Raw genomic sequence first — 17521 nt, forward strand, 5'->3', positions numbered from 1 at the left:
CCTTGGTATAGCACTCTGCTGTCGGCAGCTTGTCGAGATCGCCCCCCAAAGCACTGATTGCTGCAACTGTGCGCCTCGTTCGGACCTTCAGCCTCTCGCGCTCACCAAGAAAGGGGAAAAAAGAGAACCGATTCTCGGTTAGGGTACGCCGGTCGGCGGTGGATGTCAGTCGGTGGACAACCGTGAACCCTTCCTCGTCTACATCGTTGATGTCAACACTTTTGCCCGTCTTATGGAGATGTTCGAACATGAAAGGGTCGTGATTCATCGCAGCATAATCAAGGGGCTGACAGTCCCTGTTCTTCCCCAATCGGTGTCGAATATGCTTGGAGATGAGCCCCTCCCAGGCTGTCCATAGTCTTCACGCGCCAATCCAAGATGTACGGATAGGATCCATCTCGAACCAACAGGTCGACCCCGACTTCCAAAAGGTTGGCGATTGCGTCGTGTCTTGAAAGAACAACTGCCCAATGAAGGGGAGTACCGGCTGGCAACGTAAAGGGGAAATGGTAGAAAGGAACAGGCCGGCTGCATACTGCATTGATGTCCCCGCCTGCTTCGATCAGCCTCTCTGCTACAGTTCGCTGAACGGCTGTATCGAAGGTGAAGATCCAGTGAAGACACGAAATTTGGAAAGGGGTACATTTCACTGATGCGTCGGTTCCGCGCTTCAGCAGTTCTGAGACAATGTCCCATGAACCACGTGTGCAGGCCAGGTAAAGCGGAGTTTCACCATCGACCGTTGCCCAATTGATGTCTTCACCGGAGAACTCTTCGAAGTAGGACTGGAGCTGGCGTAAAGTCCCATAGGTGCAGATCCACTGTAGTTGATTGCATTGAGATTTGGTGAAGTAGAACTGGCTATAACCGCCAACGGCTTGGAACTCCGAGATTCCCAGCTTCAAGGCGTCCGGATCCGGCTTGGCCAGTCTAGATCTTGCATAGACCGAGCCAGTGCTTACAGCCTCGCGAAGCCAGGTGAAAAGTGACATTTGAATTTGTAGTGGGATGTCAGCCCGGAAGTGTTCAAAAACATCGAGTGCACATGCTCTGGCAGGACTGTATCCCTGCTTCGCTGCAGCTAGCAGAACAGCGAGACAACGTTCCGGTTGTGATGCCCGTGTTAGGTTCAGGAATACGGCGAATAAAACGTCTGGGCTTGTTTCTTCGAGGTTGATCTGAAGTCGCAGTCTCCACGTCTCAACCAGATCCTCGGGCAGAGTGGGAATTTCGAACCACAGCTTTTGAGACTGGCCCCACCTAGAGGGAAGGCAAAACTGTTTTGGAATGGGCAATTTATGTAGCCTGCAGAGGATGCCTTTAGTCAACGTTCGCTTGATATCATTGGGCATTGAGCAATAGGGGAGATACGTACAGGGTCCTTTTTACATGTAACGTTAAGTTTAATTACTATAATTTAAGGATTATGAAATGATAGCGGGACTATATATACTAGATTATCTATCCGTCACTCGAGCTTTTATTTTACCGTTTCTTTAGTAGAGGAATATATTGAAATGGTGAGCGTTACAACCTGCACCGGGAGTGGATACAGACTGCAAGGCAGTACGCCAGAGGTGAATATGACAGGATGATCGAAGGTTGTGACAAGCGTCTCAGACATGGGGTTCACTGTCAACAACAGGTCGTTCTAACAAAGAGCTACTGAGAGTAGATTGTAGACAAATGAACTTGATTGCTTGCATGAGGAATCAGATTCCTCGACATGGGGAGCGCTGGGCACTCCCCCCTATTTATGTGAAGCTATCTACATATGTTTCTGAAGTATCTTTGTACCTTGCTCAGTGTGCTCAGTGGTCTTGGCAGCTGAGCAGACTGAGCAACCTTTCATGATCGATGTGCTCAGTGTGCTCAGTGGTCTTGGCCACTGATCAGACTGAGCACCTCCTGATTGGTCGTATGGGGGCTTATGGGTCTTTCCATCCCTGGCCCAATGATTGGCCGAGGTGTCCCAGCACCTCGGGTACCACCCAGTGGTTCCTGTACGGGGGTATTACGCTTGGGGCGTAACAGTGAGAAAACACACAAAATACAACCAAGACACCACAAATATACCCTCAACAGGTCCCTGAATGAATACACTTGCGTGACAGTGGCTCGCTCGCAGGCCGCACTTCACGCAGGACAAAGAAAATACACTATGGGCTCGCAGGCCACAAAATAAGCACCGGAATGGCCTGATCAGAGGGCCAGAATTGCCTGCATGCGTGCAAGGCTCAAAATTCGAAAGAAACAAAAGTCGATGATCTGTCTAAAATAGAATGTCCGAAGCAGACCGCTTATATACATGACCCCTGAACCCCCGAATCCTCCGAGAGCCTCACTTTCTCACCCCTCTGATCAGAAAGACCTTAGGCCTGTCGCCGCACCCCAAACTACTATATATATGGAGGAGTTAGTTAATATAAATAGATAGTTCCGCAGTATACAATACAAGTTATAATCGTTGGTATCTAGATTATTGTGATTGAGGCAAGTTATTATTATATATTGTTTAGCTATACCGAACCAGGATTATTCAGAAGTGCCTTCAACCAGTATCCCTTTCAGAGGTTCTGGATAGGGGTTCGTGACACTTAAATAACTATCTTATAATTATATTCTATAATATTTTGCCTCCTGGACGATATCGTCTATATTAGAGAAAGCTACAATATAAGGCGGATACGGCTTAAATCTGTAGTTCGCTATTCCCGGCCGCGTCGATATAGGATCCCGCGAAGTAGTCGCATTCTCGTCCTTCAATGCAGCCGAACGCCTCAGCGGAACATTCGCTCGAGCCATTACACAGTGCTGGGGAAGGATTTGTGCTGAAAGGCTGCGAGTATCGGGGTCGACGTATTAAACCCAAATGTAGGTCGCTTTCTGCAAATCCTGCTCAAAAAGCTTATCATCCTCACTGAGGCACTCCGGCGGCAGCTCCTCCCCGTCTTCCGACCCCCCCAGCAACCCGAGCTGGCACGACGCCTTGGTGAGAACGGACCGCTCAAAATCAATGACCATGACTGGGTCGCTCGGCCTATGACTCCATACCAGATTCTCCCGCCGGACGTCGCCGTGTGCCACTCCTAGGGCGTGGAGGCTTTGCAGTGATCGGATCACGTTTCTCCGTATCCCGACACTACTTGGTTGCTCCCGAGCTTCGCGTAGATCCCTGCCGGCCCATGAGAGGAGGAGGAAGTAAATGATGTGGACATCGGCCGCGTAGAAATAGCGCCGTCCTACCTCCCGAAGGTCGATGGTGCCAAGAGAGACGGGGACGAAAAGGCCTTGGATCGGTTGAAGCTGCTCGTATATACGCGCTTCGTGCTCGATAAAGCGTACTGATGAAGACGTGGTCCCCTTGGCAGCCAACGTATAGCCGTGGCTGAGTAGTGTGATGCGAAATAGGGCTCCCCGAGCACCGTATCTCCCCAGGGGCATGATACCCTCGTCCAAGGTTGCGCGGAGCTGTTGGCGTAGCCGTTCTAGAAAGACGTGGATAGGTAGCGAGTGTGTCTTTTGGCGACGTAGGGATGGCGATAATGAGGACTTGATGTGTGATGATGACGACAACGACGACGATGATGATGATGATGATGACTGGACGTGTGGTGACGACTCGACATAGGGCCGGCGGTGGAGGGCTATGTTGGGACATGCGGGATCGAGAGCCCCCCCTCGGACAAGACCGAGTAAGCACGCATGTGTGCAGAACGGTGGTGTTTGTGGCTGGGAAGAATGTGTGCGGTTCTGTGTCTGCGTGCCACCAGGAGCAGTAGCCACCGCCGCCGCTGTAGCTCCGGATGACTGCGTAGCGCTACGCTTCCTCTTCGACCCTCTTTGGCCGGCAGGAGGAGAGGGTGGGAGTCAGGATTGGGGCCGGCATCTTCGTCGTCGGGCGGCGGAGGACCCTGCCCCCGGCCGAGGGATGGCGGCGGCTCATCTGCCTGAGGACTCTTTTTCCTTCTCGGGTGGCGGAACGGGATGGGGGACCGGTCGTACCCGACGTAGATCCGCGGTTCCCAGCAGCGCCCCGACGAAGGAGGTGTGCGAGCGGCCGGCGTGTTCCCCATCCGGGCCAAGATCTCGTCCCAGTCCTCATTCCAGGTCGAGGCACCCGATATGGCGCGGTCCCGCGCATCTTGACCCTGCGACCCGGGTCCGAGCAGCGCCATCACAGTGAAGGCCAGCAGCTGGCTGACGGCGGTGCAGTAGGGGATGAGTTCGGTTGGCTGGGCCTGGCACTCGTGGGTGGGTTCGGCGACATGGTAGTACAGCGTGGATGGGTCGGCCCAGTCGATCTTGAGGAAGATCATGACCTCGCCTGTGGCAACAAGCCCCATCTCGAGCCCAGCCTGGAGCATGTAGTGGTAAGTCTGGGTGGCAGCTGCAGCTGAGAGCCTCCTGGCAAAGTAACGGAAGCGGTCGTCATCGTTGTTCGGGATTTCGACGCAATTCACCACGTCGCGAACCACGTCTAGGTCTTCAATTCCTTCCCGCACATGTTGCGCCGTTAGCTTGTGGGGAGCCTTGTATTCCAGCACGTATGCAAGCGTTCGGTCACCGTTCAAGGACCGGTACACACAGATCTGGTCAGGCCGGATGGAGATCTTATTAGTAGGTGGGACGTGTGGTGGCGGCGGCGGCGTCGATGGTGCGGCGCTTGTGGAAGGAGTTGTATCGCTATTGAGAATGTTCATGTGGTTCTCGAAGAAGATACCATCCCCCACGCCCAAAAGCGGTGGTATTGCGTCTGCATGTTGTTGGGAATGCGTGAATTGATCGATGATGCATTGCACAGGAAGCTCGACAGCAGTGTGATGAAACCGCTCAAGGTCGCGCTCGCTACCAATTGGGGACCCAGCTGCCAGGCGGCTGCCAATACCCTGGACAAAATCACGCGATTCAAGTAATTGGAGTGTTTCGGGGAAGAAGGCGATAACCTTGCCAAGCGCAGCCCTCTGTTCATCAAGGAAGCCATCCCACTGTGCAAGGCGGCGGGGGCAGTATTTTCCCGCCGGGTCTGTCCAGATTCCCTGGGTCGTGAACCGTCGATCGGTCTGGACGCGGAATTTTGTCGACAGGTGGTCGTGGCAGAGCTGAAAGTACTCGATAAGAGTGGTCGGACGCCTTTGCTCCTGCAACTCTACAACTTGTTGTGCTTGTTTATCGGCGCGTTGTTTCTCGGCGATGGCGTTCTGCTCCGCTTCTGCACGGAGACGCTCCGCTTCTGCACGGAGACGCTCCGCTTCAGCACGGAGACGCTCCGTTTCCTGGAGTTGTTTGACAAGTTCCTCATAGCTTGGATCCATCTTGGTGTTTTCTCTTGCTGTGTGGTGTTTTCTTGTGCTGTGTGGTGTTTCTTGTGTTGTGTAGTTGTTTGCTCGTATGTGGTTCTACGTTTGTTGCAAACACACGTTATCGATAACGTCTACGCCATTGCCAAAGGCACGGACCCTTCATTGACTGTGCGAGTTATGATTGATTCACACGTCGCTGTTTCACTTATATTGGCCAGGCCATCTTTGCCCATAACCAATGGCCTTCGTCATGGCTGCGAACTGGAATCTCCATATCACTGAGGAAACCTCCAAGAAGTGGTCCGAATCAGTGCTCAAGCTCACACCACAACCCCCCTCGCCTCCAAGCGGTTCAGCACAGCGTCTTTGTAAGGAGCAGCGTAAACAATTTCAGCGGATCTACGGCTCCCCTGTGTGCCAGTCTTTGGGGTGATCTGAACGCGGCTTTTAAGCCTCGCTCGGTGCCGGCTGTTATGGAGCCGAGTCCCCCTTCGATGTGCATTCCTGGCCGTTTTGCACCTGCATCAAGTCTCTTGCCTACACCACGCATAACCCCTTAGACACACGGGTTCAGCACTCCTGCTGTGAGTGTTGCTTCCTATATTCTCGGAAGAAGTTCGTCGATGGGCTTTGCCATGGCTCAAGCCTCTACCACATCTGCTGCTCAGGCTATTACCTCATCTTTACGAGAACTCGTTGTCAGCCTCCTCGATCTGGTTCTTGATCTTGACCAGCAGCTCCATCTTCAACTTGTCCAATCGGCTCATCTGATCGTAGGCATAGAGCTTATCCATAAACACCTCCTGGTTGCCCGCCTCCACAGCCTCGATCAAGTCTGACAAGAACTGGAACTCGCGCTGACCGCCAAACGAGGGGTCCTTTTCCCTGTATCGCTCAATGTTGCGGCGGCGCTGTCCAGATCCTTGGTAGCCAAGATGCAAATTCCAGCCTTGAAGAAGTACTCCTTAACCGAGTACTTCACCTCGGGATTGTTTAATCAGTCTTGCGCGTTGGGGAATGAATGTGATTATTCGCAGTGGAAATAAGGTGGTGGAGAAGAAGTGGTCTAATATTGGTGGTAGCCGGTTTTCTGGACTGTCTGATATGATAAGATCCCTCGCTACTACCTCCTCTCGAGCCGGAAAACGTAAAGGAGTCGATAGGGCTTAAAAGATGACTCTAAAGGCCGACAAAAGCAAGTAGATGACCAGCCGGGCGATCTCCGGAGTAGATGTAAAAACCTTATTAATAACGATCTGCTGTCCGAAACTGAAACCTAGGCATTTCATTATAAATTGCGGCTTTTGTGATGTCCAGGACTCCACGGCAGAGTCGAAAAGATCGGTCTCATACCTGACTCGGTTGTTGGTCAAATCGGTTGATTTGTCTGCATGTAGTTTGATAAAGAGGATGAATTGACGCAAGAATTGAGGGAGAGGGAGAAATGAGTTTAACTTAGTTGATCTACCTGTTCTCGCCTGGCTAACTGGGTATGTCAGCACATCTGATCCTGTCTATGGAAAGCAGCGCCTGAACTGGGACGGAAGTCATTAAATAGAAGCGCAATAAAAGCAGGAAGCCATCGTCAGGTCTGCAGAAGTCACGATCAATTACCGTTCAAACTTAAAATGCTAAGGCGGCTCGGGCGGTTCATATTACAGATGTCAAGTAGGTGGCCTGGATCAATCCGATCCAGGTAAAATGCCTCGTCAACTACCCCTCCAGAAAAAGTTGCGAGGAAATTTCGTCATGCCCAAACTACATAGCCCAAACCAAAAATTATCAGGCTGGAAATTACCACACCTCGAGGAATCGTAGAGCGCACAATGAATATCTGGCTGGCGGAACCCAACCTCTTCACATGTATTTTACCCTTACATCTCCCCTCGCACAAGACACACCACAACGCACAGTGTGGACGGGCGGCTCAAGATGAACGGGGCCTTGCGGGCATTATCACTAAAGGCCTGCCGCGAGAGCGATAATTGGGATTCGGTAACAGAAGGGCAGACCTTCTCATACCAAGCAAAGGGTACCAAGGCACACAAAGACCTCGTCCTTCAATTCCTCGAGGATTATGTATGTATAGCGTACGTTATAAGTGAGCGACCAATATAAGCGAGCGACCACTTTTTTCACGCGACGCGTAACCTCACCCTCAAACCTAATTTTCTCAACAATCTAAAATGCCATCTACTTCAGAGTAAGCCCATATAATATTAGCCCTTAAAACTCTTCAAAATAATAAAAACCTAAGTGTATCAGCTGCAGCTAAGATGTATAACGTCGATCGCAGCACGCTTAGACACCGCCGCGCCAGCCGGCCTGTACGACGCGATACAACACGCAATTCGAAAAAGATGACTCAATCGGAAGAGGAAGCTATTGTCCGATATATTATTGAGCTATCTATGCGATATTTTCCACCAAGACTGCGTAGTGTGGAAGATATGGCCAACTATTTGCTCAACGAACGCGGTGCGCCTCCTGCTGGCAAGCTCTGGGCTCACAACTTCGTCAAACGCCAGCCAGAGCCCCAGACGCGTTATAAACATAGATACGACTACCAGAGGGCCTTGTGCCGTACGATCCAGAGAGGGTGCTTTCCAAGCTGGATGTGAAGCTTCGTATGCCAACACCTCCGACCTCCCGGCCCGGCACCCCACAACCTTGGGTCTTCCAGACACCACACAACCCCCAGGAAGCTAACTCGCAGTCAACGCTTATTAAGACTCGCATTGCCGACCATCAAAATAGCTCCCCGACTTCAATGTTGGCTGCTGTGGACTAGCTTGCTAAAAGTACAATGGCTGTGATGCGCCAGGTGGCTCTCCTACGTACAGAGAACACTTCACTCCGCAAGGCCAACGAGGCACTAAGTAAGCGCCGGAGAGCCAAAAAAACACGTGTGCGGCTCGGAGGATCACTTACTGTGCAGGAGCTTGGCTTTGCAAGGCTTCCTTGCAACCTGGCAAGGGCAGATGCATAGCGCCAAGTGGTGGATCAGAAACCGTAAATCCGACGAGAAATATCGGAGTTTGTGGGACGGTTGGATTAAGCCATGTTAATATACGTGCTAAGGTGTTAATAATTGTGGACCGTCTCGGCAGACTTCTTCCTGAGGGTAAGCCACTAGTTTGAGGAGCATTTGACATGAGAGGCAAAAAAACTCAAGAAGAAAACAACTGCCAGGCGTGTAACACCGCAACGAAATGATCATCATCGGCAGAACAAAGTCCTACGGTACGAACCAGTGGGACCCCACACATCTGGAAGGGTCCTGATCAAAGAGCAACAACTCGTTTTTTCGGAGTGGATACTGGAAGAATACCTGGAGAAGGACAATGGCTCACAGATATCCAGAATACCCTGAACACTCTTCTGGTAGAGAGCAGGAAGTATTGTTCGGCATCCCGACGAGGATGTAGTTTAATTGGCAAGTGCGAACCAAGGAATGGACTGATCTACCTCGAAGTGAACGCAAGACCCAAGAAGACGCTCAGAAGTTTACCCAACTGATCAGAGGGTGCGTGAACTTTGCCAAGGACAATATCGTCAAATCTCAACATGACAGGCAGCTCAAGCAAACCGTCACCGACACGAACCTGACTTCAAGCCCGGCGACCGAGTGGTATTCTCAAGCAATCCGCAGTGTTCACGGCCGACCACCTGAGAAATTCCCGAACAACCCATTGCCCGGATAAGCGTCAGAAAACCCGCCAGGAGAGCCAATGAAATCTACTGGTAGATCCGAGCATAAAGCCTCAAAGATCCTCACCAGCCGTACCCACCACGGGAGATTGTAGTACCAAGCTCAGTGGAAAGGCTAGGAACCGGATGTAACGGCCTCAAGGCAGTGTATTGCAACTAGCTAGGCCACTCTACGAGTACACTGAACTTAGAGAAGAAAAGAAAAGAAAAGAGAAAGAGAAGGTTTGACAACATGAGCCTCTGATATGGCTGGGCGTGTTGGCCAGTGCGCGGTGATAGAAGGGTTCTGGAGTAGTGGTCTGTGCGTTCTAGGAATAGCTTCATTAGGGCCGAGGGTTGCCGAGGTCTATGCCAGGGCTCAGCCCGTTACACCGGACACGGAATAGTACCCGGCAAGCGACTTCAAATATTCACCAAACCTTTTACGGCGGTTTTACCATGAGAATTCGGACAAGGCTGGCCCGCCCCGAACGCTAAAAGCATAGCTACAGGAAGCAGAGAACGACGAATTTACAGAGGTTCTACAAAGTTTTAACCAGACAAAGCAATCACTTATTTATATACCTTCCCAGTTATCGGTCGTTAGGCCATTTCTTCCTTTCTTTCTACACCCTAAAATCAACGATCATACAATAATCTACTATTAGTAGCCTTGTCCTTCGTGAAATATTAAATGCTCATAATGTCAAATCTTCTCCTTCTATTTTCTTCTCCAAGCTCAGTGTACTCGGAGAGATGGCCAAGCTCGTTGTAATACACTACCTTAAGACCATTACATTCTGCATCCATAAAGAATTTTACCCCGCAGAAGTGCCCGCCCGTCGTCTCTTCTCTCTCATAAACCCCCATGAAACTTGCCACACCAGGATAGCAGTTGGAATGCCGAGTAAGAGGGCCCCTATAGCTGCCCAACCCAGTATTACAGCAATTGAGAACACCCAGAACGCCCGGCCGATACTTTGTAGTTTAGACTCTCCTAGTCCATGAAACCACGGGTCGTCTGTCGGCACCGAGAGTGCAACTTGCATTGATGACAGAGCGAGGGATATACCGGCAAACAAGAACAGTAGAGGTACGGTCGCTCTCGCCACAAAAGCGGTGATAGACCAATGCGGGATCTCGTAGAACCACAAAGTTCGCGCGTGCTGTGGGCGGAACACGCAGACGGCCCAGTTCAGCCACGAGAGGCGCAGCTGTCCGTAGTGATATCGCCTCGCAACGTTCTCATCAGAGAGGTGATGGAAATGGCTGATGAATTTCGACCATTGAAGCCAGTTCTCCACGTCGCCAGGGATAAGGTGGGCCTCTTTCGCTAATTCGAAATCCAGACGGTGCGGCACCAGCAAAGCATATGACCGCAAGAATCCAGTCGCAATCGAGCTGTCGAAGCCCAGCTCTTTGGACATCCCACAAGATGAGTCCTGCGTCGAGGTCTGTAGATAGGTTATCCAAAATTGATAGTTGAGAAGGAATACTGGAACAGGCTTTATATAGATCCTGTCCCGGTGCCAGGTGAGATGGAGCCTAGGATCCTCGGTAGGGACAATGCTTCGACCTTTGACCTTTTGTGTATGGAGCGGGTCGATGTTTCGACCGCACTTCTTCGCAATAAGCCAGAGATGTTCGTAAAGCTCATCGAGGAGCGGAGTATCCAGGTGACTCGAGATATGAATGCGGACTTGGTCGGGGAGTAGTCTGACAGCGGGCTCTCCTGGAACATGCGTTATAGGCCCCGCCTTATTATCTGGCTCGGATTGCGCATTCTGAACAGTCACTTCATCGTAAGGGCTGAGATGATCTCTGTTCGGAGCGGAGGATGGAGGGAAAGGAATATGAGAATAACTAGACATTTGGTATTTTGACGGTTAAGCTGAGCGGCGGACATGTCCAAGGGCGTCTTTGTGAGGGGAATTTCACCAAACCACAGATCCGCGGGGCTGTGCATATTGCAGGCCTTCATCAGATTGGACCCGAAACGACTTGCCACACAGCCGCCTCTGGTTGACCAAACGAAGATTTTCATTGGCCTGTATTTCGCCCTATCTTGATCATTTTGTATTGGCCCTACCCCGCTCACTCAGAACCACTCTGTGAAGCATAAAAGAGAAGTGCCACGGCCTGTGACCACCGAGGACCTTTTTATGAGTTGAATTAAACCATATTTGCCTATTGTTACAAGCCTAGTGCTAGCACCACTACACTCCTCACACCCGTCATCCCCACCGCGACCCCATGGGTACCGGCCCCCTAGGACGAAGCTAGCCGAGCCGCGATGGGCCTAGCTATATACCTGGTCATCTTCCTGCTCTCAATTGCAGTCCTCTACTACCAGGCCACGAAGAGCATCCCCAGCCGACTCAACTCCGACCAAGCTCCGAAATCAAGATTTGAGCTCGTTCCAGCGTGCGCCAGTGGTTTACCGACGAGGGCGGACGGGATTGAGTAAGCACCTCTAGCGCTACTACGAGTGAAGCTTTCTGACAGAGGCAGTATTATCTTTGTACACGGCCTAGGGTCCAACCCCGACTCGACATGGCGGGCGACGAAACATGCGACGAGACAAGCGACGACGACCGATATACCTGAAGAAGCGGCGACGGACAACGAGCAGTTTGTGAACTGGGTCAGCGACTTTCTCCCTAGTGACCTCCTTCCGGCGGTCAGCAGAGATGTCCGCCTATTCTTTTACAACTACGATTCATACTGGAAGAGGGATGCGGTGCACACACGGTTGACAAACCTTGGGAATGAACTGCTTGAGCATATCGGAGGGATCCGGATGTCCGAAACGGTGGGTGTGAAGATAGACCCAGCTTTGGACTCGACTCTTGGGGCACTGCTAACGCGCTCCAACTCTAGGAGCAAAGCCGGAGCTTGATCTTTGTAGCACATAGTTTTGGGGGGCTCGTGGTTAAACGGGTAAGCTAGGAACCACTTGTGATAACGACGCGCCTAACTTCTAGAAGGCACTTGTTCAAGCCCGAGCGAGTCGAGACTTTGGCCACGTCGCGGAGCATGTTCAAACAATTATCTTCCTGGGTACGCCGCATCGCGGGACCAGTTTCGGCCTATGGGGTTGGCTTGCGGCAAAGGGCCTCCAGCCTCTCGGGTCGAACCCGTCAATCCTGGCCGATTTGGAGTATGATTCATTTTCGCTACACGACTTGCATAAGGATTTTATGGCGGTGGCTCCAGAGGATTTGCGTGTGTTTAACTTCTTTGAGAAGCGGCCGACATGTATTCTTCGGCTATGGTTCGTTCGGCTAGAGCGACTTGTAAGTATGTCGGATGTTAGCATGGATGGAGCGCTAATAGCAGACACAGTGTGTCCATGAGCAATCCGCCACATATGAGGGCCGAAATGTTCAAAACATTGGGCTATCGGTCGATCACTTTGGGCTCAACAAATTTGCGTCGAAGAACGAAAGCTATCAGTCAATACTTTCGAAACTTACCGAATCAGTGAGAGCCTCCGCTCGGCCAGTGAAGCATCACTACGCTGTACCGCTCGGGAGGGTATATACCTATACGGAGCGGGTCGGACTGTCGGCGGAACTCGAGCAGAAGTTGCATATAAGGCATGAGAAAGCAAGCGTTCCATATGCAGTCTCTGTTTACGGATTGGGCGGTGTTGGTAAGTCGCAGCTAGCGCTGGACTACGCCGAGAAGCACAAACATGATTACAACCCAATTCTCTGGATAGACGCGACGGACGAGGAGACAGTACGATCTAGCTTTAAGATATGTGCTGCGGAGCTGGGACTCACAGTGGAGGGCGGCGAAAACCAAGGATCGATTATTACGGATGCAGGGGTCCGGGCAGTACTTAGATGGCTTTGCGACCGAAGTGAGGCGGATGACGAATGGCTTTTGATTGTGGATAATGCCGACGACGTTAGCTGGGGGATCCAGAAGGTCATGCCGAAGGGAAACCGAGGAAGGGTTATTATTACCAGCCGAGACGAGCAAAGTATCAAGTTAGTCGGCGGGACCTGCGAATCGGTCTGTGTTGGCGACATGTCGCCACCGGAAGGGAGGGCGCTTCTCCTCCGACATCTGCAACTCGACGAAGAGCTGGCCCCTGGGGGCATCAAAGACGACTGTGATAGGCTGGTGAAAAAGCTGGAATTCTTAGCACTTGCCATTGATATTGCTGGCGCCTATATCGGTAGCCATTCTCCTTCTGACAAGGCTTTGCAGCGATACCTCGCGGACTATGAGAGGCACCGCGACGAGCTCCTCCAGACGGACTTTTTTAAAGGGTTATTGGCGACGGAGAAGACGGTGTGGACAGTATGGGACACCACGCTCGAGAAGATCGCGATGGAAAATAAAGGCCTGCAACCTGATGTATTGCTGACGTTTCTTGCTCATTTTAAGGGCGGTATTATCCAGGATGAGATGTTTCGTCTGGCCAGTCGTGGCATGGAAAAGGTCAAGGCTAATATGGGGGAAAAGGAGAGCGAAGGGATACCCTTTCATCTCCAGCAATTCCTTCCACTCGCCGGAGACAAATGGGATGATTTTCGATATCAGCAGGGCTGCCGTCTACTGCTCCGTTATAGCTTGTTGCAGCGAGTCGACGGGGGGTGGGCTGGCGTGACAATGCATGGCCTGGTTCGGTGGCGGGCAATGCTAAGCCACCGAAGCTGGCCATGGCGGCAGTGGTATATGGTATTTGTTTTGGCAGCGTGCTGTCAGAACATCGAGGAGGAAGAGCCTGAGTTCCGTCGACATCTAGTTGGACACTTGCCAGATATTCATAGGGATAATGGCCAGGAACGGGAGTATTTATTGAGATATTCAAGTTTCATCGGGGCGACGATAGGAAGAATATATTACGACGAAGGCCGGTGGGAGGAGGCCGAGAAGCTGTTTGTGCAGGTGATGGAGACTCGGAAGATCAAGCTTGGGGCCGATCATCCAGATACGTTAAGGAGTATGGCCAACTTAGCGTCGACATACAGGAACCAGGGCCGGTGGGAGGAGGCCGAGAAGCTGGAGGTGCAGGTGATGGAGACGAGTAAAATTAAGCTTGGGGCCGATCATCCAGATACGCTAACGAGCATAGCCAACTTGGCGTCGACATACAGGAACCAGGGCCGGTGGGAGGAGGCCGAGAAGCTGCAGGTGCAGGTGATGGAGACGAGTAAGACCAAGCTTGGGGCCGATCACCCTAATACGCTGACAAGCATGGCCAACTTAGCGTCGACATTTTGGAACCAGGGCCGGTGGGAGGAGGCCGAGAAGCTGTTTGTGCAGGTGATGGAGACTCGGAAGATCAAGCTTGGGGCCGATCACCCAGATACGCTGACGAGCATGGCCAACCTAGCGTTGACATTTTGGAACCAGGGCCGGTGGGAGGAGGCCGAGAAGCTGTTTGTGCAGGTGATGGAGACTCGGAAGATCAAGCTTGGGGCCGATCACCCAGATACGCTGACGAGCATGGCCAACCTAGCGTTGACATTTTGGAACCAGGGCCGGTGGGAGGAGGCCGAGAAGCTGCAGGTGCAGGTGATGGAGACGAGCAAGAGCAAGCTTGGGGCCGATCATCCAGATACGCTGACGAGCATGGCCAACTTAGCGTCGACATACAGGAACCAGGGCCGGTGGAAGGAGGCCGAGAAGCTGCAGGTGCAGGTGATGGAGACGAGTAAGACCAAGCTTGGGGCCGATCACCCTAATACGCTGACGAGCATGGCCAACTTAGCGTTGACATTTTGGAACCAGGGCCGGTGGGAGGAGGCCGAGAAGCTGCAGGTGCAGGTGATGGAGACGAGTAGGACCAAGCTTGGGGCCGATCACCCTAATACGCTGACGAGCATGGCCAACTTAGCGTTGACATTTTGGAACCAGGGCCGGTGGGAGGAGGCCGAGAAGCTGCAGGTGCAGGTGATGGAGACTCGGAAGACCAAGCTTGAGGCCGATCATCCAGATACGCTGACGAGCATGGCCAACCTAGCGTCGACATTTTGGAACCAGGGCCGGTGGGAGGAGGCCGAGAAGCTATTTGTGCAGGTGATGGAGACGAGTAAGACCAAGCTTGGGGCCGATCACCCAGATACGCTAACGAGCATGGCCAACTTAGCGTCGACATACAGGAACCATGGCCGATGGGAGGAGGCCGAGAAGCTGCAGGTGCAGGCGATGGAGACGAGTAAGATCAAGCTTGGGGCCGATCACCCAGATACGCTGACGAGCATGGCCAACTTAGCGTCGACATACAGGAACCAGGGCCGGTGGGAGGAGGCCGAGAAGCTAGAGGTACAGGTGATGGAGACGAGTAAGACCAAGCTTGGGGCCGATCACCCTAATACGCTGACGAGCATGGCCAACTTAGCGTTGACATTTTGGAACCAGGGCCGGTGGGAGGAGGCCGAGAAGCTAGAGGTACAGGTCGTGGAAACTCGGAAGACCAAGCTTGGGGCCGATCATCCAGATACGCTGACAAGCATGGGCAACTTAGCGTCGACATTTTGGAACCAGGGCCGGTGGGAGGAGGCCGAGAAGCTGCAGGTGCAGGTGATGGAGACGAGTAAGACCAAGCTTGGGGCCGATCACCCAGATACGCTGAGGAGCATAGCCAACTTAGCGTCGACATACAGGAACCAGGGCCGGTGGGAGGAGGCCGAGAAGCTGGAGGTGCAGGTCATGGAAACTCGGAAGACCAAGCTTGGGGCCGATCATCCAGATACGCTGACAAGCATGGGCAACTTAGCGTCGACATACAGCAACCAGAGCCGATGGGAGGAGGCCGAGACGCTGGAGGTGCAGGTGATGGAGACTCGGAAGACCAAGCTTGGGGCCGATCACCCTAATACGTTGACGAGCATAGCCAACTTAGCGTCGACATATAGGAACCAGGGCCGGTGGGAGGAGGCCGAGAAGCTGGAGGTGCAGGTCATGGAAACTCGGAAGACCAAGCTTGGGGCCGATCATCCAGATACGCTGACAAGCATGGGCAACTTAGCGTCGACATTTTGTAACCAGGGCCGGTGGGAGGAGGCCGAGAAGCTAGAGGTGCAGGTGATGGAGACGAGTAAGACAAAGCTTGGGGCCGATCACCCAGATACGCTGACGAGCATAGCCAACCTAGCGTTGACATTTTGGAACCAGGGCCGGTGGGAGGAGGCCGAGAAGCTGCAGGTGCAGGTGATGGAGACGAGCAAGATCAAGCTTGGGGCCGATCACCCAGATACGCTGACGAGCATGGCCAACTTAGCGTCGACATATAGGAACCAGAGCCGGTGGGAGGAGGCCGAGAAGCTGCAGGTGCAGGTAACGGAGACTCGGAAGACCAAGCTTGGGGCCGATCACCCTAATACGCTGAGGAGCATGGCCAACCTAGCGTTGACATTTTGGAACCAGGGCCGGTGGGAGGAGGCCGATAAGCTGGAGGTGCAGGTCATGGAAACTCGGAAGACTAAGCTTGGAGCCGATCACCCAGATACGCTGACGAGCATGGCTAACCTCGCTTTTACTTGGAAAAGCCAAGGACGACACGCAGACGCTTTAACACTGATGAAGAACTGTGCTCAAGCTCAGCAGCGAGTGCTTGGCGACGAGCATCCATACACACTAAAGTCTCTGGCCACCGTAGCTAAGTGGAGTAGTTAGAATGGGTTTTTATTTTATGTGTCGGTATAATCGAATGCTGCATCCTATCTTATCTTACCTAATATGGCTGAGCGTGTTGGCCAGTCCGCGGTGATAGAAGGTTCTTTTTTTCGCACCGGTGGGCGTTATGGGCGTTGTGGCTTGAAGCTTTTAGAGGTTCTTTCAGAGTTTTTTCATCCTCAATCAATGTTCAGGTAGTTGCGGAGTCCTCTGAAGTTGAGGATTCTTTCAGAGGTTCTTACTGGTTTGCCAAAATGTGACGATCCCCTGTCCAGAACCTTTGAAAGGGATACCGGTTGAAGGCGAACTTCGAGATCATGGATCAGAGCAGCTAAACAGTGCACAACAAGATGTCTCAATGTAAACACTCAGGATACCGTGAATATAAGCTGTGATTGCATACTCCGGAACTATCTACAAACTATCTAGTTCCTTCGTAGATATATCTTTCCTTTCATTCAAGTGCTCGTCCGACTACGAGCCCGATCACTCCTAGCACATTGCAGGATGCAATGTGCTAGGCTCGTCTTGGCACCATAGCACTTCCATCTGGCTCCCATAGTTTGTTCCCTTACTGCAATGCCAAATCCGTCTTTTCTATCGTCCGCCGACGTCGTGTTCGCGGTGTACGCAGAGATGGGGTTAACGCCGAAAGTTGGGGTTAACTCACGGGCCACACTACCAAGCGGAAAACAAAAGAAAAGGGGAGAAAAAGGGTCAAAGAAACAAAGCCAAGCTTCAAGCCAAACGCCCATCCCGTTTCCCGGCAACCAGCTAGGGTGGGAAGTACAAACAGGGATTTCCATATAATATTTATATCAAGGCCCGAGGAAAATCCACGGAAGAGAGGAATCACAAACATTAGAAACATTGCAATCCGTTTACCCGCC

The 17521-nt window shown here is 52.2% G+C and overlaps 3 protein-coding genes across 3 annotated transcripts; 1 reads left to right on the forward strand and 2 right to left on the reverse strand.

Annotated features, from left to right (window-relative positions):
* Positions 1 to 2862: 2862 nt before the first annotated feature.
* Positions 2863 to 5315, reverse strand: QC762_0050250 (uncharacterized protein; the record flags this gene model as incomplete). Its single annotated transcript, XM_062883490.1, has 2 exons — positions 2863 to 3388; positions 3787 to 5315. 2 exons carry the CDS (start codon positions 5313 to 5315, stop codon positions 2863 to 2865), a joined length of 2055 nt encoding a protein of 684 aa, XP_062744435.1.
* Positions 5316 to 9811: 4496 nt separating this feature from the next.
* Positions 9812 to 10985, reverse strand: QC762_0050260 (uncharacterized protein; the record flags this gene model as incomplete). The annotated part of the gene is made up of 1 exon (XM_062883491.1): positions 9812 to 10985. The coding sequence occupies exon 1, from the start codon at positions 10862 to 10864 to the stop codon at positions 9812 to 9814; it is 1053 nt and encodes a 350-aa protein (XP_062744436.1). The 5' UTR covers positions 10865 to 10985.
* A 107-nt stretch (positions 10986 to 11092) lies between these two features.
* On the forward strand, positions 11093 to 16902 carry QC762_0050270 (uncharacterized protein). Its single transcript, XM_062883492.1, has 9 exons — positions 11093 to 11238; positions 11282 to 11456; positions 11505 to 11805; positions 11874 to 11933; positions 11981 to 12289; positions 12339 to 14024; positions 14151 to 14780; positions 15033 to 15410; positions 15663 to 16902. The coding sequence occupies exons 2-9, from the start codon at positions 11287 to 11289 to the stop codon at positions 16629 to 16631; spliced, it is 4503 nt and encodes a 1500-aa protein (XP_062744437.1). The 5' UTR covers positions 11093 to 11238; positions 11282 to 11286; the 3' UTR covers positions 16632 to 16902.
* The last annotated feature ends 619 nt before the right edge of the window (positions 16903 to 17521 follow it).

Source organism: Podospora pseudocomata, chromosome 3 (genome assembly GCF_035222375.1).
Source record: "Podospora pseudocomata strain CBS 415.72m chromosome 3, whole genome shotgun sequence".
NCBI classification, from domain to species: domain Eukaryota; kingdom Fungi; phylum Ascomycota; class Sordariomycetes; order Sordariales; family Podosporaceae; genus Podospora; species Podospora pseudocomata.